The following is a 24,183-nucleotide window of genomic DNA, read 5'->3' as shown; positions in this document are numbered from 1 at the left end:
TGTTGGTTCCAGAGGAACAAAATGATAACAAGCAGTGTGATAGACAGCCCACTGCAAGTCCCCATGTGGATAGCCGTAGGTGGTGTAATAACCACTGCTGTTGTTTCATTATTATGTCATTTGGTGAGCAAACGTTTGGCTAAGGAGCGATTGAATCTCTCAACTATGGCTTGACTTCTATGGTCACAAGCCGCACCCCACCTTATCTCTACATTGTGTTTGGTAAACAGTTGTGTCACGTCACCCATGAATTCACGGCCTGGGTCTACTTGTAACAGGGAAGGCCATGTCAGTAGACTGCGTTTCTACAATGGTTAGTGCATACTTGTAGGTTTTACATATGACCCTGTCACGTGGAAGAAACAACAGGTCGGCCTGGTGAACCTGATTAGGGATATGAATACCGAATTTTCTCCTGGGTATATATCTAGGTGGTGGTAAGTGTACTTGCCATATAGCTTGTTTTGTTTACCAGGCTTTGGCCTTTTCTTCCGATTAATAGCTTCTGCCCCTTTCCAATATCCCCGCGGGCTATAGTAATTTCTCCATTATATTTCTATTACTTAAATATCTTTAGTGGGGGGACCTGCGGTCGGCTAGGGGGATCCTGTGGATGGCTGACTGCAAGTCACCCCCCTGTGGCTGTAGGCGTATGTATTGACACCATCTAGGGCTATGTCCAGCGGTGATAGAGATGTCTTGTTTAATGTCAATCCGAATATCTTATGCCCATCACTACGGAGTATGTTCACCCGGTGTTTGAACATTTTCTTCTCGAATAGGGCCTGTTTGTATAGGGTGTGCTTAATATGTTTTTCACCACATTCTTTTTCACACCCTTAGCCTTTCTTATTTCAGCGTTGTCTGCTTTCGTGATAGAATACATCTTCGGTCTCAACCCCACGTATTCAGGGATTGGTGTGGCAGTACATTTATCTTTCATCCTGCCCAAAACTTTCTTATCGGTTTGACTGTGCATGGGATGGTCTCTTGGGTAATCACTGGTATCGTATAGGTGTACATTGTTTTTCATATCCAGGTACACATCCTCTGTTTGAATCTCCATCAGTAGTGAATCAGTATCCATATACAGCACCTCACGGACCTGCCGGTCAGGCAATTTCTTATCCTGAGGATCATACTGTTTCTTTAACTCATTGTAGTAGAAGTCATACATCAGGTGTTTAGACAGGTCTAGAATACTCATGCCAACATAGACCGGTCGATTAAGTTTAATGTGGCTCTTTTTCATATGTATGGCCGCCAAATCATCATCAAATATAGTACTTCTATTGTATGCAGGGCTCGCTATCAGTTTCCTGAGCTTGTTTTCCTCATTCTACCTGACTAGTTTCACACTGACCCTGTGAATTCGTAAATTCTCCATCGTTATACCAAATACGGAGTTGTTCATGAGTTTGTACAGGTGTTTCTCAAAGTCGTCAGTGGCCAGTTTTCTCAAGTCCGTGTTCATCCTGACCCATAGGGTTCCATGGGCTTTGATCGAACTTCAGTATTCTATGTATTTTAGAGATAGATACAGCTGTAAGTTACGATAGTGGACTATATACTTTGTTTTATTCATCAAATTCTGAACCAGTTTTTCTACATTTGCTAGTGGTCCATTCATTAGGTTATGTTGGTACTCAGACCCGGATTAACCCTCAAACGTTCAAAGGGGGTAACTGTTGTGTTGTGTGCAATTCCTTTGGGTATTCTAAGTCGAGATAGAGTAGATGAGTTGAAGTTTATTAGAGTTATAGCTTTTCATATACCTGTTGTTAGCTTTAGCAAAACGTTTAGATACCATAGAAATACCCCCACATAACCCTTTCTCAACAAACAGATGCATATCATAATCGGTGAATAATTCCAACTCGACACCTAATTTCTTCAGTAAGGCATCCCAGGACAGCCCAGGTGATGAATAATACCATGCTGGGTCCAACCCATACTGCTTTGAACACGTTTTTCTCAATATCTCAAAGACATCTGCCTGCAACAACACATCCGTTTTCAAATATCAATCATGATAATCACCTAGCGTCTACAGCCTAGTTGCTCCCATACATTTTTAGCATGGGTGTAATCATCTTGTGAAACAGACGCGTCTGTCAACTTGCTGTAGTAGCGGTCAATGGGAGGTAACTCTGTCTCATTAAACCTAGACCAGTCATCCATGTGTTCATATGGGTAAATACCCTTACGTAGCAGCAAGGCACTAGTTTTCTCTTCTGTGTATCGATTAGTTGTAGACAGGTCGTCTGGGTTATTAGCCTTTACCAAGCTGTCTAGAGACGACAACACAAACTGAACACTATCAATGAATCTCAACCCATTTAGCAAAAAGTATATATATATCTCTCCTTGTTGTTTGGGATACAGGATATCTTGCCTTCTACCTTTGAAATAGCCTGCATAATCAAGTGTGAATCATACCCTCATAAATTGTGAAACACCACAGGAATATTAATAAGCTTGGGGTTAATCCATAGCTTCAGATAATACTCTTTGTGAGCCACACCTCTGTATTTCCCAGTCACGTGACAGTGGTCTCTCACTGAATCACCATTCAGAGGTTTACAGCATACATGACAATGCATGCTTTTGTAATAGACCTCCCTATTGGCTAGGGCCATATGCATTGGTGTTATGTTATACAATTTTTTCCTGATCTCGACTTCCTCGTGCTGTAAATATTAGAGAAATTTCTCAGCCGTGTCTGGACCTCTGTAAATGACTGGAAGGTTAGTTTTACCATCACAACAAACAGCCACATAACCGAAACCACATGCCTGGTGCTGTATAACTTTCTGAGTGTAACTTTTATCAGGGGATGGGGCTATCGTATCAATTGGTATAATAATGGCTTCAAAGTCTGCATGGATAATATATGGTACTGGCATCTGATTTTTGTGGTTGATAAATTTCAAGATATTGTTGTTTTCAGTCGGCATATCTACACGCATACCTGTCTCCCCTACACCTCGACAATCATCCCTGTGTGAATCTAGTAGAATGGCATTAGAAAACCCATGAAGACACCTTTCACAAAAGTGCTACTTTTCCTTGTGTTTCCTTGTTTGATCGAACGCCAATTGACTGAAATGTGTTATCAGTATGTAGTGACATTGTTCAACTTTTTGTATTGGAAATACATTAGCTGTTTTTCTACCCTCCTTGTACAATAAAGAACTTATCCTGTGGACTATGAGTTTATTCCCTTCATGCCCGAATATGTTTATAGCCAAATCTGGATTCTGTTTTTCTATTTTTGTGTACTGGGAGATAGGGGTTGGTTCATCTATACCATCCTAAACAATATCATCATCTGCCAGATAACTGGAAAGTCTGCATGGATATGTCTTAGATGGAAATTTGATAAATCTTAACGATATCCTCATACAATTTTCCCCTTGAATATTTGGAATATTAATCGTAGCATGTTTGTCTGCAAAATATTTTGGAGTAATGATTTCCCTCCTTTCAATGGTTTGTAATTTGTTATATCCAGGTATATCATATTAACCTTATCAACCACTCAACCAGACCCCATATTAGTGTAACGTTCTAGTGTTTCCCGAATTTTCCCGAATGATCTGTCCATAGAAGAGTTGATAGTATCTGGTTGTGTTGTAACTTCCTGATTACCTCTGAAGTAAACAATAGTCTGGTCAATTATTTCATTTCCCTGTTGTTTCTCTAGTGTCATCTTTCATGTGAGTTGAAATTAATACCTTTTAAATCATTCAGTTCTTCATTCACTTTATCAAATACCAGTTGCCTTATATCTGCAACATCTATGTTTCTTTGAACTTCCATCCTCTCAAATATTTCCCTATTGCACCTCAGTAGGTGTGAATTGTAATTCCATTGGGACCTGTTCATTGAGTAATTCGCTAAGCTCAGACCTTCTCATACGTGAATAGCCTATCATACCTCGCTCGCGTGCTTGCCTTCTTAAATCTTTCTCAGTAAGAGGTTTTTGATATTTTATTCCTAATAAAGTTAGTAAATCAGACTTTCTCATACGAGAATATCCCTTCATACCATGCTGGTGTGCCAACTTTTTCAACTCACGCACTGTTGCCATGATACAGGGTCCATACCTTATTTGAAACATTTGTCTCATTGGTTGTCACTTATTAATCAACCAGCTGTCAGCTGACGCAACACAGCGCACTGCTGTGACCCAGTTATCGATTGATTTCCCATTTTGACATGTGTGTAATAAAGGGAATACAAGCTCATAGTGATTGTTTCCCTTCCACTGTGTGAAGGGAGACGGTTTGTGTCATTTTGGTTTTGGTGTTTTTGAAAGGGGGTCTAGATCTACGTTATTGATAAGTATGAGGCTTATATTTGAGATGATTGAGAAACCCCATTGTTTATACTACTTGTTCACCAGTTTCTGGAATTTGCGAATTACCTGTTCTCTCCAATAGACAGGAATATAGACATCTACAAATGTGACAAACGTCTTGAGTTTAACATGCACTCTAAAGGATATACGTATTTTCGAGTACATTCACATTTTCGAATTTTTCTATATAAAGTGATAATACCAGTCTCCATAAATGTAGGTTTCCATGTTGAATGTTTCGTTTCGTTTTTCAGCTGGTCATGCATTTTAAACAGATTCTGGTCCTACTTCTCTGTTGTCTTCAACCAAGACCTGTATCTTGTAAGTCTCATAAAAAGATGTTTCCTTTCAGCTGTATATTTACGTTCGCCGCTTGTTCTTATAAAGAATGGGTCAGTACGTGTGCGATTGTATTACTCATGGATCAGTATCTTTTTATCACTTCATTGTAAATTTCGCGAATATGTATGTGATAGTTTGTGGTGTATAGTTTCTTTTGAACATTTGTTTTCTTTTTTTAGAACATGTAAAAATGTGTTGAACAATAGTCTGCGATAGTTTCATCTTTCTACAGGTTTGAACACAAATCCTTGCGCGAAGAATTTTGATGAAAATTGCATTAAATGCAATAGATTCAATGAATGCATTGAATGCCTGAAAGGGTATTATGGAAGCAGCTGTGAGAAGAAGTGCATTGGACATTGCCAGTTTGACTGTGATATTCAAACGGGTCTCTGTAGAACATGTCAAGATGGCTTCCATGGAGACAACTGTTCAGTTCCGTGTTCGAAGACATGTTTCGAAAATGCTTGTGAAAGATCAACTGGTGCTTGTAATGGCTGCAGAAAGGGACACTGTTTTCCCAAAACTGAATGTGTTAAAACTTGCAGTGACAAATGTCCAAACAATTGTGACTTTGAAACATGTGGGTGCTTAACGCCAGCTTCACCCCAGTATACGTCAACAACACCTCGTCCCCCGAAGCAAGGAAAATATCGGAGTAAAAGTAAGTATTTAGAAGGCTGAAGGAATAAAATATAAAGCACACAATATTGGCCAGTTCAGACACTTGCTAAGTTATCCTTCTCCGATTTTCCACGTTTCAATTTGGCCAGTTGGTAATGTTTCAATAAACCAATATGTCGCTTTGACATATGAAATTTTCAACACCTATTTATAGAACGTAAATGAATGCAAGTTAGTGCTAAAAAGCGTGTGTTATATCGTATAACTGATATGTATTTATGATGGACCCTGGTTCAAGATTTTATGAAAAAAATTGATAAAGACACAGGGGATAGAACATTAAAACCATTTTGAAAGTTATCCATATGAATGGGAATTGGCCCTATTGTCCCTGTTTACAATTGTATGTTTGAAACCATAGCAGGCAAGACATAATGAGTCACAACGGCGGATTTTGGAAGCCTCGGTACATATCTTACAATAAGAGAAAATGTTTAATACGAGTAAATTTTCAAATATGACAATTTTAAAATGCGTTTACCACTGTGTCCATTCAGATAACACACAGACATACTTGATCGGCTGCGTTTTTAACCCGGTGTACCTGCTTATCTGCTTGGCAATATGCTACTATGAACGGAGAATATGGACCTCATTATACTGTTTATGGTGAGTAGTTTTATAAATAACCGAAAGATATTAGCCAGTTCAAAACTATAGAGTAATTTATTTTCAGAAACAACACTGTTGAAATTGATTACTTCTTTTCCATACACGTATAACACGGTATCAAATATACACAACTGCCTAAAAGTTCATTCCTCTCACAAGAGTCTGCAACGCGTGACACAACCTGTGTGAGTCGCGTTGGTCACTAATGTGCAACCCGTTGACTACGCGTATGAGACCCGTGTGACACGCGTTGCACACGGGTGTGAATCGCGTTGCAAATGCGTGTGCAACACACGCAATTTGTATTTATTACCAGTGGGTAAAGGTTAACCTGAGTCTGCTCCTAGCTAAAACACAAACACCGACATTTAATTAATTTTGTGTTAATCATTTTGTATAGTGTATATGTTCAAAAGCATGGTGAATGAAACAGTTTATCAAAAAGTAAAACTTGTTGGCAAAATGTGAGTGAATCAAACATAATATGAGAACCCTTATTATTGTTACACGCGTCTGAGGAAATACTAGATTACTAGATATTTCCTGGAAATGCTGTCTCCTTGGTTACTTCAGCTATCATGTCCCATTCCACCCGTGGGTGTTTCCTACCCCTTCTTCACTTTCCAACAATTGGGCGTCAAACAACTATCCGTCAAACAAAAGGGAGACAACTGATGCATCCAGTTGTTTTAATGAAGCACATGGGCTCAGTTTAATCAAGATTACTATTACCCAAAAGCAGCCGCCATGTAGCTTGAATATTGCTGAGGTATGACAAACTACAGTTATAGAAACAAATATGGGAACACATGAATGTACATATGTTCCTTTATTCTTATCCAGGTTTCTTCACAAAATATGTATCGCACTGTGTGAGACATTCTGGAACACTTTTATGTGTTTCCTTACTTGTTTCTATGAGTATATGAAAGATGCCATAAAAAGTTGATAAAATCTTTATTGTCTAAGAATTTACCTTAGAATTTACACACATTTGCCATATGCTGTATTTCATCATTACAGGCACAAAAATCCAAGAAGGGAACGAGGTGATCTCCACCAACGTAAGGATATTTGTTTCTCGTTGGTAGTAACTAGATATGTGTCTGTTCAGTGAATCAAATATTAAACAAAACTGGTGAAACAAAATAAATGATTTTGTTACATGGCATAAAGTTGCCTGTGATTGACCATCCAGGATTTTGTAATCTTTCGATAGCTCTGTGAATGCTCACATCCCTGCATGTCATGTAGTTACTAGTATAAAATAAATGCTTTGAGTGTTGTTGTGTGATCAAATGTGAAATTGGCAAGAATACTATACACATAGAATGTCACCATTAAGGCTGTTATTTTTCTGATGCATCTTTGTATTTTTTACCAGAAGAACCACTAGCCAACGAATGCATTGAGGCAAAGTTTCAGGTAGTATAATAATGATTGGTGAAATTTGTTTGTAATAGTTCTATGCTACTTTCTTAAGTGATTTAAGTCTTTTCAGGAAGCAAATATGATCCATACCAATGTGTGTAAATCACGTGTCACGTTTTAAAATATCTGAAGATGGGCATATCTGATGTGACCTTGAAACCTGATTTGACGTATTGTTGGATGTCATGGCTGGGTGCCATGTTTCAGTAGGTTGTGTATTAATGCCCTTGATCTAGGAATCCTTTGACGTGTTGAGAATAATTGTTTTGTTTGCTTGGCGTCATACATGACAAACAGTACACTCCCGATGCAGATTCCACATCCAAAGACATCATCATGAGTTTTGATTACATCATAGCGTCTAGCACCTTTGTTTTGCACCATTCCTGTTTGTGCAGTGGAAGTTGATGGTAGCAAAATGACAATAATGTGTTTGAGAGCTTCTGAGAGCTAAACAGTAATTGTATACGTTTCACATTGAAAACTACAGACAATATTACGCGCAGGTTGTAATTACGACCTTGAATTAGTAGAGGTGTCTTCGTGAATATTTATTAAGATGTACATAATTAATTTCATAACAAATTTTAGTTACGTTTTCATATAGCAAACTTACATATTTTCTCTTGGTACATGTGTACAGTATATTATAATTTTATTATGCTTTTGATATTTACAGGCAATACCAAATGACAAGGCCGATACATTTGCAAGTCATGCCTCGGCGAACAAAGACAAAAATAACAACAGATATTCGTATCCGTGTAAGATTTCTCGTTTGTCCTTCATCTTTTAAATTATAGTTGGATATGTAGTATACTGAAATTCAAATACAACCCTATGAAATTTTCGAGGGTCATCCCTATTAGTGTGACTGTCACAGCAGGACACCCACTTATCGGGTTTTACTTGTTTCCTTTAATTCAGCATTCGATAAATTCTGCACAGTAGTTTGGTTAGATCTTTTTCACTGAAACATATGACTTTGTTTTTGACCGCTTTATGTTTCCCATCGTTACGAATAAAATATGCACATGCACATTTTCTTTGTTTCCGTGGGAATATGTCCAAATGGAACTTAACATGTAGTCTATGCTCAGTGATAAATATGACCTAACACCACTATATCTTATATCACTCAAAACCCACATGTGCATAAAGAAAACACAAAACTTTATATTACAAAAAGAATACAAATTCATGAACGGTTTGTTTTAGTCCATGGAAAGACTACTAAATAATTGTACAGGTAAAAGATAAATGGCTAGCTAATTAGATGATATTTTCTTTTTTTAACGTGTCTGGTTACTCACACAGGACGTTTTTCAGAAGATTCTTGTAACAGTATGTTGCAGAAATCTGGTCTCACATTCCACAAAAGATACAGCAACAGGATACATTCTCAGGGAAGATATCCCAAAGCATGTTGAAACGGTTTTTTATATTCTGCATTTTTGGTGTATTTTATATGTGTGTATTTTATATGTTTTAAGATGATCATAATCGGGTCGTCCTCACGAACAACGAGTATATCAACGCCACACATATAGAGGTTAGTCGTGAATTATTCCAGTAGGTGTTCCATCTTAGAAGTCCGTAAAACAAGGTCTTGATTTGCAGCCACGTTTTTCAACATTTGATATGTATTTGATATGTCGCTCATAATTCTGTGAATTTGAGTCACGTACATGCGACAACATAATAAACGGACGGAATGTCGCACATGCCATTACGAACATATCCTTCGGGTAATGAGCAAAGTTTGCTAATATAAGTGGAATTATTTGGAAATGCCAACCGGTTGGGAACGTTTCCTTGTATAACAACCAAAACACAAGTATGATCTACATTGCAATTTCCTATGCAATTACATTCTTTTCAACATGTACAAGAAAATCCGTTGAAACATTGTATGTAAGGTATTGGTGTAATGGACTATGCATTTAGGAATTCATCTAAATTAAACTTGATACTGCATGTGTCTTTTTCAGGGTACCACGATGGGAATTACTAGATCTTATATAACCACTCAACGTAAGTAGAATTTACACGTCATTACATCTTTGAAGTGCATGCCCACAGATGTTTGCGAAAACTGCGTTTTTGCATGAATTAAGATGAAATCAGGACTGAGCAGGACTGACATCTGACTGATGTGCAAAACGAATTGTTTAAGGTGGAAAATCTCTTCTATACCAATGTCTTTTTATGTATTGAGTGCACAAAGTAATATGATTGCACATTTAGATACTTAGTCCGTTATTCCTACACATGTGGTTGTATTTCATTCTTGCAGAACCGATGAAAAATACCAAAACCTCCTTCTGGCGTATGATTTGGGAAAAGGAAGTGGGTACAATTGTTATTTTGTCATCAAATGAAAAAAATGAGGTAAGTGCCAAATGCGCCAACTGATATTTGCATATTGATATAGAAAATGTGAATGAGGTAAAAATCATTGAGATTTCAAAATGATTTTTAATGCAATTGCATTCATCGTGAGCAAAATCTGGCTAGTGGGTATACGAAATATTAGGCATGTTTCCCCATATCTCGCTATTCTATATATTGGTGTATACACATATTTTGTTGAATAATGTGATGTCACTAAATTCAAGATTGATCGGAACCTGAGAGGCGCTAACATGAACCACGATTTTGAGGACATACAAGTACGGACGAGCGGAAATCTCATCCGTGAAACGTCATGGACAGTTCGGAACCTCAGGATTCAAAATGTGTGTCCAAGTATTCACTATTTCTGTGAAGGTTTTATGTGAACTTTAGATACAAAGGTTCTATTTGACATTGTCGTTTTTTCGGGCAAAACAACATTTTACGATACCCGTGCCCAACATAAAATCAGCAAATTTGTTAGTATATAATCTGGGCCAAATCGTCAGTATGTACGATGGAAAGTTTGTAATTTCACCTCTTAGATAGTTGTTTACTTTGGTCTCTGTAACATAACATGGATGTCTGTTTGGGTAGTTTATTCGACAACAACGGAAAAATTAAATACTCAATGACAGTGTCATTGACGGTGACTCCAACCGAACTGACGTCTCCGACATTCGAACATATTTTGCCTTCTTCATTTAGCTGTCTTCAGTTTCATTGGACACGAATATTCCAGTATAATTATATCTTTTAGAATCGGGACAACCGCCCAGAAATGGATGTGAACATCTTCCTCTTTTCCAAATGGTATCGGAAGGGCAGTTTTTGTGATTTTCTGGAGGCTCTAAGAAGAGACACCACATTCAAACGCAACGCTTCACCAGTAACAATATTTTCAAGGTGATCCATATATTTTTCTGTGACTATTTCGCAAGATATGCCTTAGCGTACATTTAAAACGTTCTTGGTTAGAGGTCCCAAACAAACTTTGGAAATTTGTTCATGAAGTTTGCACGATAAACGTTCCTCATCAAATAAAGTGTTGTGATTCTTCAGAGGCATTTAGAAGTTGGCGTAGTAATACAGGACAAATTTTATGGATAGCAACTTCTTGAGTATATTTTCACGACGTTTCAGGGCTTATCCTAGCCCCCTCATCAGGATGAGCTGAGCTGAACAGTAAGGCTTAACTGTTAACTTAACTGCCCATGACCTCACAATGCTTATGACGTCACACTGCTATGACAATATGATATCAGTAGCTAACAGGAGTACCATGACAATATAATAGAATTAGTAGTGAATGGTTACAATTAACATGACTCATAGAATGAATACATCTTATTTTGAATATATAGTAGTGTTGTTGAATTAAATTAGAAGTGACAGATCCTTATTATACCAAACTGTAAGTTTGGACATGTACAAAGGTTGTTTTGATAAATATATTGCATGTATAGCATGTAAAGTAATACTATTAACAGTACATAGAAATGATTTTTCATCTATGGATGACCTTGTCGATCACTTTGGTGTTGAAAGATCTCTGTTGAAAGAAGTTTTCTTTTCCGCCAGTTATTGCCGTTAGACGCCAAGATTTGAGAGTGTTTCTAGTTGATAGAGTGATTTTGATTTTTGATTTTTAACAATGTGTTCTGAGAATGCACATTTAAGGTCAGATTTTTTAACTTAGGTTTTGTGTTCTTTTAGTCTAATGTTGAAAGACCGGCAAGTTTCTCCAATGTAGCTGCTTCCACAATCACAAGAAATTTTTTATATACATCCTCTGGAATTGGACTCACTCTGGTTGCTGCCACTCACTCTGGTTGCTGCTACCATTTGCTCTCAGGGTGGTTTTTAAAGTGTTATCAGAATAAAATGTCACATCCAAACTTGTAATTCTTCTAATGAGTCGGCTGATGTGATGGCTAATCTGCCCTTGGTATGAAATGTTAATCCTGATGGGAGCTGGTTCAGTTTTCCGTGAACGATTATTTCGTTGATGGAGGGTGGTGGCAACGGTTTGCTCTACTAGTTGTTTAGGATATCCATTGAGGGTGATGAAAGTTGTTTTGAAGTGGTCGGTTTCATCTTGGAAGTGTGCTGGGTCGCAGATAGCCATGGCGCGTCTGGTTAGGGTTGATACACTGGCTCGTTTAATTTGTGGATGGTGGTTGGATAAATAATGAATATACGGGTCAGTGTGTGTTGGTTTTCTATAGACAGAAGAAGTGATCTTGGATGGATGAATTATCGAGGGACACATTAAGAAAGGGCAGCTTGTTGTTGATCTTCAGTTTCCATGGTAAACTGGATGCGGGAGTGCTGTTTGTTAAGATGATCTAGGAGAACAGCAGGGTCATGGTCAGGATCAAGGATGGTGAAAGTATCACCAACCTTTCGATACCAGCATAGTGGTTGGAATGGCGATGTTTGTCGGGCTGACTCCTCAAAACTAGTCATGAAGATTTCAGTAATCAGAGGGGATAGTTGTGAACCCATGGGGAGTCCATGAATCTGTTGATAGATGTTGTTCTGCCATGTGAAAAATGAAGTCTGGAAACAGTCTGGATACTAATTCAATTATGCTGTCTATGCAGAGTGTTGTGTCAAGAGCATCAATACAACCGATTAACTTTCCACGGAGGATATCAAGATCGTCATAAAATGGAATGTTTGTAAATAAGTCCACAACATCATAACTCACCATTCTGCCAGATAATCCAGAGTCCGACAGCTTGTTTACAAATGATGCCGAGTCGCTGATGAATTATGTACCTTCTTTCCCCAAGGGGCAAGCAGTTTAGAAAGAAATTGAGCTGTATTGTAGTAAACTGACCCTCTGGAGCACACTCTGGTTTTTACAGGATTTTTGTGAATTTTCACGGTGGCACGGGCATGAGGAGATTGGCAATAGATAGGATCTAACGTATTATACACGGTGTCATTGATTTGCTTGCTGTCATGGAGAGTCTTTATAGTTTTCTTGTGCTGGCGTTCCAACTTTACTGTAGGGTCTTTGAGTAGTATCTGGTAGGTTGTGGTGTCACTGGGGGTTTTGTTCACAAGATCATGAAATTCAGGAGTGTCCATGCCTTACTGCTGCCTTACTACCTTTGTCCGCTTCTGTGATGGTGATGGATTTGTCTTTGTGGAGTTCTTGGATGGCCTTTTTTTCTTGTGAGGAAAGATTACTGCGTTGCTTAGAAGAACGTTTGATGATGTCAGCTGTTTGGTGCCGGAGGTAATCCACATTACCATTGGGGGCCAGTTGTTGGAGGCCGCTATCGATACTGATGATGAATTCATCCGATTTGCAAGTGGGGATGAAATTCCGGCCTTTTGAAAGGAGAGATGTCTGGGCAGTGATCAGTGGTTTGAAGCTGAGATTGACTACTGTTTTCTTGAAGTATCTCTCACGGCTGGTGGTAGTAGAAGTAACGCTGGGATGAGACAAGTGAGCTGTTGCATGTTGTAGAAGGTTACTATATATCTTAGTATGACGTTCTTTCATCTTTTTGTTGAGGGATGTATTGCTGACGGTTGTCACTGATTGGACTTTCTTCAGAAGTTCAGGGCTGAGGGTGGTCTCAAGATCAGCTGAAGATTTGCGAAGGATATAATAAGGATCTGTCACTTCTAGTTTAATCCAGCAACACTACTATATATTCAAAATAAGATGTATTCATTCTGTGAGTCATGTTAGTTGTAACCATTCACTACTAATTCTGTTGTGTTGTCATAGTATTCCTGTTAGCTACTGATATCATGTTATCATGGCATTGTGAGGTCATGGGCAGAGTTAACAGTTAAGCCTTACTGTTGAGTTCAGCTCATCCTGATGAGGGGGCTAGTATAGGATAAGCCCTGAAACGTCGTGAAAATAAACCCAAGAAGTTGCTATCCAAACAATTTGTCCTGTATAAATAAAGTGTTATTTGAACAAAACAAAAAAAGTAGAGGAACAAACCTCAGATAATTTCAGCGTTACCATGCTACCATTAGCAGTTGCTCACGCTATCGAACATCTTAATTACAATATCCACTGGATGACTTGAGGATAAGTTGAGGATGGTGGGTTCTGACATACTTAGAGAATCTCACCCAAGTGTATACTGATATCAAATATATCAACACGAGGTGATAAACTAACAAATATCCGAGGCTTGTCTGGTGATATCATTAGACACGAGGGTGAGATTCTATTTATAATCCAAAATCATTCTTCATTAGTTTTCAATATAAATGTACATCTCTGAACACAACACTGGCAGTAGATTTGCAATGCAACATGTCATAGCATTGTGACATCATCAAGGTCATGACGTCATAGCATTGTCAGGGCATTGTGCAAAATCTACTGTCAAAGCGACATCTCCTAGTCTGATCTCACAGAAGCGATATCTCCTGTGGAACACAGTTTGGGATGATACGTTCATTTGTAGACAATATACTCGTTCATTGTTTCAGTGAGGGTGAAGGTCCTGCCGCTATTTTCATTGCTCTGGATTACCTCCTGGAAAGCGTGAACACCAACGACAACAAAAACCCACCTGATTTGTACGAATGTGTTAACCGTCTAGCTGAACAGAGGAGATCCATGTTTCCAGATGCGGTATGTATAACAAAGACGCGATGCCTTTAATCAGGCGCGTACTGAAGTTGATATAATTAGTCACTTACTTACCTGTTGAAAACCCGGTTCAACGAAAATATTCCCCTGTGTATGACCCACAAAGTGGTCATTTCTCGTGACATTTGAACCAGTATCTGTCAAGTCAGGTTTTCAGACATGATAAAAAAAATGACGTTATGTGTTCTATGCACACCCGAATCAATTTACAATTGTACATTTTATCGAGGATATCCGTGAAGTTACATGAAATTGCAGTTATTGATATTCAGCAATCCGACGTATTGTTATATTTTCAGACTTCTTTGAAAAGGCTTAGAGAATGCTATTGGCTTCTTCAAGAGAGGAATCCTGTTTCAAGATCCACTAGAACAACTTGCACATCTAGAGAATCAACAGTGCGATGCGTATGGGTCGGAATTTTAGTATTTGTAGCAATAAGTGTCTGTGCTTTGGTGAATTATGTTGGTGTAACGCTCTGAACATCCATATAAGGTAGCATCGTTTGTATCATGTATGCATAATTGTAGTTTTGTAAAATAAAACTATTTGAAAGTGACAAAACCCTTTTTCCCCATCTACAAGACATGTGAGTCATTGAACGATTTGGATTAAGTGATGAACTGTATTTATGAATCACTGTCACATAATGGTGATATCAGGTATTCGCGAGCGTATCCTGTCTCACCCATCGACACCCATCAGGAATATAATACAAAGGATAGTAAGCAGCTCACCTGAACGTAATCGTCAACGTAGGAAACGGATAACGCTGTTACCTAAAGACGTACGTCAGCCGGTAGACGACTTTTAACACTGATACATAAACGCGTACATCAGCCAGTAGGAAACTGATAACATCGCTACTCAAAGAGACGGATAACAATGCTACAAGAAGACATACATCAGGCGCTAGACGACGGATAATACTGTTACACAAAGCCGTACATGACACGGTAGACGACAGATAACACTGTTACACAAAGCCGTACATGAGCCGGTAGACGACGGATAACACTGTTACACAAAGCCGTACATGAGCCGGTAGACGACAGATAACACTGTTACACAAAGCCTTACATGAGCCGGTAGACGACAGATAACACTGTTACACAAAGCCGTACATCAGCCGGTAGACGACAGATAACACTGTTATACAAAGCCGTACATGAGCCGGTAGGAGACGGATAACACTGTTACACAAAGCGTACATCAGCCGGTAGACGACAGATAACACTGTTACACAAAGCCGTACATTAGCCGGTAGGAGACGGATAACACTGTTACACAAAGCCGTACATCAGTCGGTAGGCAACACTGTTACAAGAATGCATTCATCAGCGGGTAAGGGGCGGAAAACACTGTTACACAAAGACGTACATGAGATCGTACATCAGCATGCCGACTCGGGTGTCACTGCTACAAAAAGGAATTCGAGAGAAGCATGCAACTTTTATCATTGACACCTGTCACGCACTATGATTTTCAAACATCCTGATGTATCGAGAAATAAGCCACGGAATCCTGTGAAATTTGTTGTTATTGATGATGATGATGATGATGATGATGATGATGACGATGATAATGATGTCATTCTGAAGTTCGGAACATTGCTATGTGTTTCAGCTATACATCATTAATGCTCGAGTGTTCGGAGACGAATGGAAGTGAGATAGTTTTCGATAGACGTGGCAGTATCGTTGATGACGCAGTTTGATTTTCTGTGTGTGATTGTTGAGTCTGTTGGTTGCATAAAGAAACGTGTGATGAAATCTCGTCACATAGTGATGACACGGTTAAAGGGGCACTGATGCGGAGCAATTTCCGTGGACTGGTGTAAACTTTTGTAATTGTTTTTCTCCCGTGGGTACCCGGATGATATCCCAGAATTCGTGACTGGTTCGTGACCTCTGCTGCACAGTCCGTATGCGCAATTATGAGTTTAATTATATACAGATCAACTAAGGTGAAGACATTTTTACTTCATTACAAATGTATTATGAAAACAAATGAAACACATTGAAGGGTAATCATCTACCAGTGGTAGAAATGGTAAAAATATATTAGGATGGAAAAACAACGCAGCCAATGTACGTCTTCATATTTTGTCTCATAACCCTAATTAGTTTATTGTCACATTTGTTTGATTTTGAAAATTAATAAAAGAACACGCGGTCTGCTTATACTTATAGTAAATTTCTAACCTGACTGTAACATTTAAACAGTGTATAGACTGCCAATGTGGATCCTATTTTACACACATACGCGATCTAGTGTGTGTTTTCTGTCATATAGATTCTGCGGAATGCTGCAACAAATAAATTAAAACAAAATGCAAATAATGAATGTAAAGCAGACTAATTTTATGGCAACAATGTCAGGCTACTACCTTGTTCAGGAATGTATCCTTCAGTATCCACATAAAAGAACGATATTCCATTCATCTACAGCTGGTAAATAATCCTGCTCTGTGTCGTGTTTCTTACAACAGTCTAATTTGCGAAAAAGTAACTCATCGTTTCACGTCTTTCACATTGGTGAAAACCTGATAAACCTCTCATTGGTCACCCAAGATAGCACACCTGGAAACTAAGTGTATGATGTCCGCCATTCTAAGTAATTTAGATAACCAATAATGAGCAATCAATCAATCAACGCAACGGTGGTTAATTCTTTGAAGGGAGGATGTTGTTTTTACACTCGCACTTTACGAGAGGGTGTAGTCAGTATACATCAGTACATCAACACACACTGCCTTTTGACAATTCCACTGTAGAAGATAAAAGCAATTAATCAGTGTGTTATTGGTTAATCTTTTGATCGATGTTTGTTTTTGTAACTCAGCTGATAAACCCTCTTGCATCACTTACATGCACATATTACATAACGCACAATGCATTTGACACTACAGACCTTAATTTGTAATGTTGAGTATTTACTCCAGACAGGAGAAATGCCAGATGGGAACCTTTGTTGAGTAACCTGAGTGGTGTTACCACTAATTATATATATATATATATATATATATATATATATATATATATATATATATATATATATATATATATATATATATATATATATATATATATATATATATATATATATATATATATATATGTTATAAATTCATTAACTGACCATCAAGAGAATGATGACAAATAACACGTGTAGGTTTACACCATCAAACGCGAGTTACAGCAAGGAAGATATAATCTCTGTGTTGCATGCAGCCTGAAAACACTTATGGGTCGAAACTGTCTTGAGGATACCAACGGAACTTCGTTACATAAGAAATACGTACAGGCTTTTGATGAGTACTTGGGTAAATAGGTGTAATCAGTTTTTTTTACGTAAGAAAATGTTCAGATTTCTCTACCAATGGCAAAGTCATTGTTTTTAGTTTACGAATTAAAATAAATCAACTGTGTGGTTTTATTATTATGGATAATAAACCAGGGTAGCTACCATAGCTACCAAAATTTACGTATGATATTTGCTATCACAGACCAACACTCAAAACTAGCTATGCGTAAAGCTTTGAAATCTTTCGGACAGAAACAAATGGCTTGCTACGTGCCTGTAGACGTCATATTTTCACATAACATGATTAAATACTAGTATCGAGGTAAAAAACACAGAAATAGGATCAAATTGGATCAGTCACTATACCATCCAAGCATCCGAAAAAACCTACACTGCTGGTATATTTTGTTACTTTGTTATTTTGTCCCTCTGTTCGTCATGGTCGAGGGAGCGGGCGCTGACCAATTTGCAGTTTGGTTTCGTAATTAGACCGTTGGCGAGAAGCATTATTCGCTCTGCATCAGTTCCCCTTTAAATTCCGCACGTTGAGTTGTATGAAAATCACTAAGGAAATTTATCAAAAAACCTGTGAAGAGGATATTCAGGCGTCAAGATTTGTTTAAACGCAAAGCAAGTGGTTCACCAACAGCTTTTTGGAAACAAATATAAAAAATTCAAGAATACACCAATGAACGGCAGTAGAACTACCAAAATGTCACACTCACTAATCTTATAACGGTGTTTTTTTAAATTGATGATGTTTTTAATGATTTGCTAACAAACACTAATATGATGATGCAATAAGTATGATGTCTGAAGGTTATTCAGACCCAAAAGCACTTTAATAGATTCACCCATTACAGATCGGAAGCGTTGATGCACATAGAAAACGGAAGCTCAGAGGATTTGGATCAAGTCTTCACAATTTATGATTGTGTCATTTTTTAATAAGTGTTCCGATAAATTGTTTGAGTCTGGTAAGTTGGGCAATGTCAGTTTACATCCTTGTACATAAGAAGGCGTGATTTACGAACCCACATAAATATATATAAAGTTATTTCCCACACGAGTACTTTAAATAGAATTATTAATACTTTTGTAAATAACTGGGCAAAAATGAAAACTTTTATTGATAAATCGCAAGTTGCTCTTAGAAAAGAGCGTCGGACCATATATTTACACTACTACCCCTAGCAGATGTTTATCTCGACGTAAGCGGGAGTTATATGTTGCCTTTGTCATTTTTCACAAAACGTTCGATTCTATTGATCGTTCAAAACTTTGGTAACGTTTGTACAACTCTGCAATGTATGGTTACGTGGAACAATGTGTGCGTTGTAGCAATGCTTTCAATGATTTTTTATCTGCCCGATCGGCCTGAGACAAAGTTGTCAGCAGTGGACCTATGTCGTGCGCCGGTAGGCAGCAGGCTGATGTGCTCTGATCAAATTTGTGTTTGACATGTGTCTATACCATTTTATCAACGCTCCAGAAATCGGACACAGTTGTCTCATGCACTGAGGATTCTGTTCCTACAACAATCTTGTGAAAAGGATCTCTAAAATGTGCATATTTTTTACACTTTGGACTTGGATTTTCATATCTCTTAACTTCCAAGGTTATACCACCCATTGTCAACTAATCACTAAGCCAAGCTCACACCTCTAGATACCACAAATGGGATTACATAAGCTGGCTTATGACAGAAAACAACTGATTGATATCAAATCCACAGTCAGTGAGAAACAGTGGATAAGCCCAAGTGTGTTGCATAACCTGAGAAGTCAAGGCATCAGTGTGGCTAAACCCACACAGAGGGGATGCCGGGCAGGGTGCAGGAAACAGAGACACATTGAAATAGTGCCAACAAGGTTACCTAATCAATCACAGCGAGGTTCTGGCTGCGATGTTAAAAATCTGATCACTGTCCATCCCAAAGTGAAATCGACAAGGATTTCTTGAAGATCAGCCTTTTGAATGCACAATCTGCCAAAAACAAAACATTGGATATGTAGCAGGGCGTGGAGTCATCCCACAGATGACATCCTTGCCTTGTCAGCTTGCTGACGGGGGTAACCTCTTTGGTCATGTGGACAAGGCGTCCGACCTCGGATCGGAGGGTCCGTCGTTCGAATCCCAGCACGGGACTCGGAAATTTCGTGGCCGCTACATTGGCGCCCAACGTGGGGCTGAGCACGTTCATATGAAATTTGAACAAAATAAGCCTCAGTACCCAACTATGCGGCCCGGGACGTGCCTTCTGTTGACGGGGGAGTATGTAGCAGGGCGTGGAGTCATCCCACAGATGACATCCTTGCCTTGTCAGCTTGCTGACGGGGGTAACCTCTTTGGTCATGTGGACAAGGCGTCCGACCTCGGATCGGAGGGTCCGTCGTTCGAATCCCAGCACGGGACTCGGAAATTTCGTGGCCGCTACAGATATATTTGACTACATTTTGGATTCTCAGGTTGATCTACTGTTCATCACTGAGACATGGTTATCTCCGACTGGGGATGAATCCAAATGTGCAGAAATGACACCAAATTGGTATAAACTCAAGCATATTTCTCGAATTGGCAGAAGGGGAGGCGGCATAGCTGTCATTTACAGAGATGATTTACTGCTCACTTTTCAATCAAAGGCAAGTGATTTCTCCTCCTTTGAATATTTGGTGGTAAATATCACATGCGGAAAGAGTACTATTAAGTCTGTCTGTCTGTCTGTACAGACCCCCACCATCCAAAACAAATAAACTGACAAACTCTGGTTTCTATGAAGAATTTTCTAGGCTATGTACTGAGTTTATTATCTCTGAAACTGTTCTAAACTGGTGCCTATCCTACCTGTCTAACAGGTCTCAGTACGTGCAAATTGGTGATCTCCAATCATCTCCCTCAGTGCTAAAATGCAGGTTACCCCAGGGTTCTGTGTTGGGGCCAGTCCTCTTCACGATGTATACCAAATCCTTGGGTAACCTTATTGCACAGCATCAGGTCATTAGCCATTTCTATGCTCATTATTCACAACTGGTTGACAAAAAGGATTTGTCTGAGGATAATCAAGCCTCCACCATACACAACGTGGAGTTGTGCCTCAGTGACGTCAAGTCATGGATGACATCAAATATGCTGAAAATGAATGACAGTAAAACAGAGGCTATACTGTTCGGTCCACCTGCCAGGCTGAAAAAGTGTCGCTTTGATCATCTTCAGATTGGGGACACTTCCATCCCTTTCTCCACTGTTGTGAGAAATCTGGGAGTCTACTTGGACAACAGTCTCTCCATGGAAATTCACATAAATCAGCTGTGCAAAACTATTCATTATCATCTCCGTAATATCTATCCAGCATTCGCCACCAACTCACCCAAGACACCGCGGCTCTGCTTGTTCGCTCCCTCATACTATCAAGGTTGGACTATTGCAACAGTCTGCTCACACGTGCCTCCAAAAACTCAGATAAAGCGCCTGCAATCTCTCCAAAATAAAGCTGCCCGTCTTGTTACCCGCTCTAAGCCCTCCTGTGACATACATTTTATTCTGGACTCCTTGGACTGGTTACGGATCCATGAAAGAATCGATTTCAAGATACTTACTTTCGCTTACCAGTGTGTTAATTCCATGGCGCCCTCTTACCTATGTGATCTTCTCACACCATACACTCCTGCTCGTATCCTCAGATCCAGTAACAAACACCTGCTGGATCCTCCACCATTCAACCTCAAGAGATTTGGTGCTCGCCCTTTTGCTTCTGTTGCAGCTGCACTATGGAACTCACTTCCACTCAAACTACGTGCAGCTCCATCTCTTCAAGCTTTCAAGCGTAACCTCATAACACACCTTTTCAGCCGATACAAACCATAACTTTCTCGAAGCTTGTATTTACGACCCTCTTTCTCATGTGGCTTTTATATGTTATTTTTAAATGTTTGTGTGCGCTTTGAGCATGCCCGTAAGTGGCATGGGGCATTGCGTTGCATAAGTACCCTCATTATTTATTATTATTATTATATGCATGTCTCAAGTCAAGAGCATCACAGTGCATTTACATTGCAATGTCTCACTTGATACTCTGTTGAAAACATCCGTGTATTCAAGCTGTATATCACTGTAAAATGTATGTAACTTCAATATATTAGGGCAGGAGGCGTGAGATGCAATAACACCTTTTGGCCTTGCTCCGTGATATGCACATGTCACACACTATATCTTGCATTGCAGTCACGCAGTCTGTTGGTGTTAGTTTGTACGTTGCACAGTGTCAAATACTGGGATATGTCAACCCGTCATGTGTGTTTCTTACTAGAATACAAAGGATTTGCTCAGTCAAGTGTGTTACTTTTCCGTTTTTATGATGTGAAAAGGGAGAAAACAGGTTTTAAGGAATTGCGAGTTTGTAACACACTCCGAATAAAGAAGAATGTTTAACCCCCCAAAATGGGTTGAGGTTTATGTGTTCGAAAAGCATACAGCAATACAGCTATCAATATTGATCAAGCGGTGACTCGCGGGATGAATGGCTCGTGTATGATGTTTGTCATGACTTCGGGAAAGAAATTATGCGAGGAATACTTTATTTCCTGATATGTATGCCTACACGTTGAAGCGAATTATTCCGTTGGTTATTATTTAAAATCCACATAAACTAACCATATTACTAACATGTAATAAGTAGATACTGTCGTATCTATAACAAGTGAGGAACACGTTATGTTTTCCTTTTTATAAAATTATTCAACTTAGTAGGATCCCGATATCGTGTATATTGCTTTACTACTTGCCCCTTGAAGATACTGCAGTGTAAACCAAACGTTACTGTGTTCTGTAATCTGATTGGTTGAAAAACATGATCAAATGGTATTAGATTCCTGGAAACTGCAAGACTATTCACTGTGTATTGACACGTAAACAATTGTTTTCTTGTGTCATCAATAGCGCTGACGTCATTCAAATCATATTGTGACGTAAAGTAAGAAAAACGTCACAAAAGAGCAACTCCAGATGCTACCATGGGAACCAGCTCAAACGGCCATCTGAGGACACTTCACTCCTGAACCCATACTCGATGTAAACGAGTGCAAGACAGTAAAACCCTTTGGTTTACTTTTGTGTTTACAATGTCGATAAACATCATGCGTTGGCCAATTTCCGGGTGTTATTGAGTATTTGAAGCACGGGAATATTTCATTTGAAACCTCCGTGTGACGCCGTCGGTTCCAAATGCATTCTCATGCTTCAAATACTCAATGACACCCGGAAATTGGCCTACGCATGATGTTTATCTCCTAAGTGTAATATTTTTACGGCAATATTGCACTAGTGTAATACCGCTTGCCGTAAGACGTCGAAATGGTTCAAAGTTGTGACGTCACAATGCTAATGCAGATGTAGCAATTTTAATAGCCCTTGTTTGACTCGCGGAAAGCTGAGAGTCATCACACTGTAGGGAATTTCGCGGCAGTTTCTGTCAATTTATGTTGGCGAGTAATAAACAGATTACTAAACTCGCTTCCGTGAAATATCCTTTTTATTAAACTCGTTAAAGATTTAGTATCAAACGAGCGAAAGCGAAATCATTAACTCGTTTAATAAAAATGGTATTACACGGAAGGTCGTTTGGTATCCTCTATTAGTTTTCAAAGAAAGCTATCATCAAAGAAAACTGATGAGTCAAACATGAAAACGAACACGAAGGTGTTTGTCAAGTAGGAGGCGTAAATTTCGAAATATTGAACAGTTCTCTTCCATTGGATCCACATCTTCTTTAAACTAGATTCATGACTCGAAATTCCTTGTAAATAATACGCTGCATTATTTTTTAGGAAATGGAGAGTTTGCGCGGGCATTCACAGTGGGTGTTTGCATCATGATAATAAAACGCTCCACTATACCGCTCGGTTGATAGAAGTGTCTTTCGACTGTCAGTCACCGGTTAGGTATTTTCCTCAACAGAGGACATTTTGTGAGCAATTTTATAGTGAATCCTGCATCATGGGGATATGTCTAAATACGTAAAGGAGCATAAGTCCGCAAGAGTGTTAGCACCAGACAGCTAACAAACGAAATTTAATTCCTGAATGCCAGGCGGCTTTTAGAAAAGATTATTCAGCTACTGACCATATATCTTTACACTATATGCGATAATACAAAAGTGTCAGTCGCGCAATAAACATAAACTTTATGTTGCATTTGTTGACTTTAAGAAAGCTTTTGACTCTGTGGAAATTACGGCACTCTGTCTGGTTTGCAAGGGAAAATGTAATTTCTGTTTTAAAATCTATCGATTTGAATACTAGTATTAAATCATGTGTTCGTTGCGGTGATGATGACACCGATTTTTTCGACTGTCCCATGGGAGTTCGACAAGGGTGTATTTTAAGCCCTATATACGGTATTGTTTTCTTTCTTCATA

General features: G+C 38.8%; 1 protein-coding gene across 7 annotated transcripts in view; it reads left to right on the top strand.

Moving 5' to 3' along the window:
- LOC137290244 (uncharacterized) overlaps positions 1 to 15,029 on the top strand; it is an 84,504-nt gene extending 69,475 nt beyond the window's left edge. For 5 of the 7 annotated variants that reach the window (XM_067821007.1, XM_067821006.1, XM_067821005.1 and 2 more), the window contains 13 exons: positions 4,618 to 4,684; positions 4,938 to 5,369; positions 5,887 to 5,998; positions 7,025 to 7,065; positions 7,386 to 7,426; positions 8,112 to 8,196; positions 8,926 to 8,984; positions 9,424 to 9,466; positions 9,729 to 9,823; positions 10,051 to 10,170; positions 10,587 to 10,732; positions 14,303 to 14,447; positions 14,765 to 15,029. In XM_067821007.1, the coding sequence (XP_067677108.1) occupies positions 4,624 to 4,684; positions 4,938 to 5,369; positions 5,887 to 5,998; positions 7,025 to 7,065; positions 7,386 to 7,426; positions 8,112 to 8,196; positions 8,926 to 8,984; positions 9,424 to 9,466; positions 9,729 to 9,823; positions 10,051 to 10,170; positions 10,587 to 10,732; positions 14,303 to 14,447; positions 14,765 to 14,947 (1,563 nt within the window). In that variant the 5' untranslated portion in view covers positions 4,618 to 4,623 and the 3' untranslated portion in view covers positions 14,948 to 15,029. The remainder of the gene's footprint in view (positions 1 to 4,617; positions 4,685 to 4,937; positions 5,370 to 5,886; positions 5,999 to 7,024; positions 7,066 to 7,385; positions 7,427 to 8,111; positions 8,197 to 8,925; positions 8,985 to 9,423; positions 9,467 to 9,728; positions 9,824 to 10,050; positions 10,171 to 10,586; positions 10,733 to 14,302; positions 14,448 to 14,764) is intronic. The other 2 variants (XM_067821008.1, XM_067821002.1) reach the window with 1 other exon arrangement.
- Positions 15,030 to 24,183: the final 9,154 nt, after the last annotated feature.

Source organism: Haliotis asinina, chromosome 7 (genome assembly GCF_037392515.1).
Source record: "Haliotis asinina isolate JCU_RB_2024 chromosome 7, JCU_Hal_asi_v2, whole genome shotgun sequence".
Lineage (NCBI taxonomy): Eukaryota > Metazoa > Mollusca > Gastropoda > Lepetellida > Haliotidae > Haliotis > Haliotis asinina.
The sequence above is the reverse complement of the archived record's forward strand: the minus strand, read 5'-3'. Positions and strand labels throughout refer to the sequence as shown.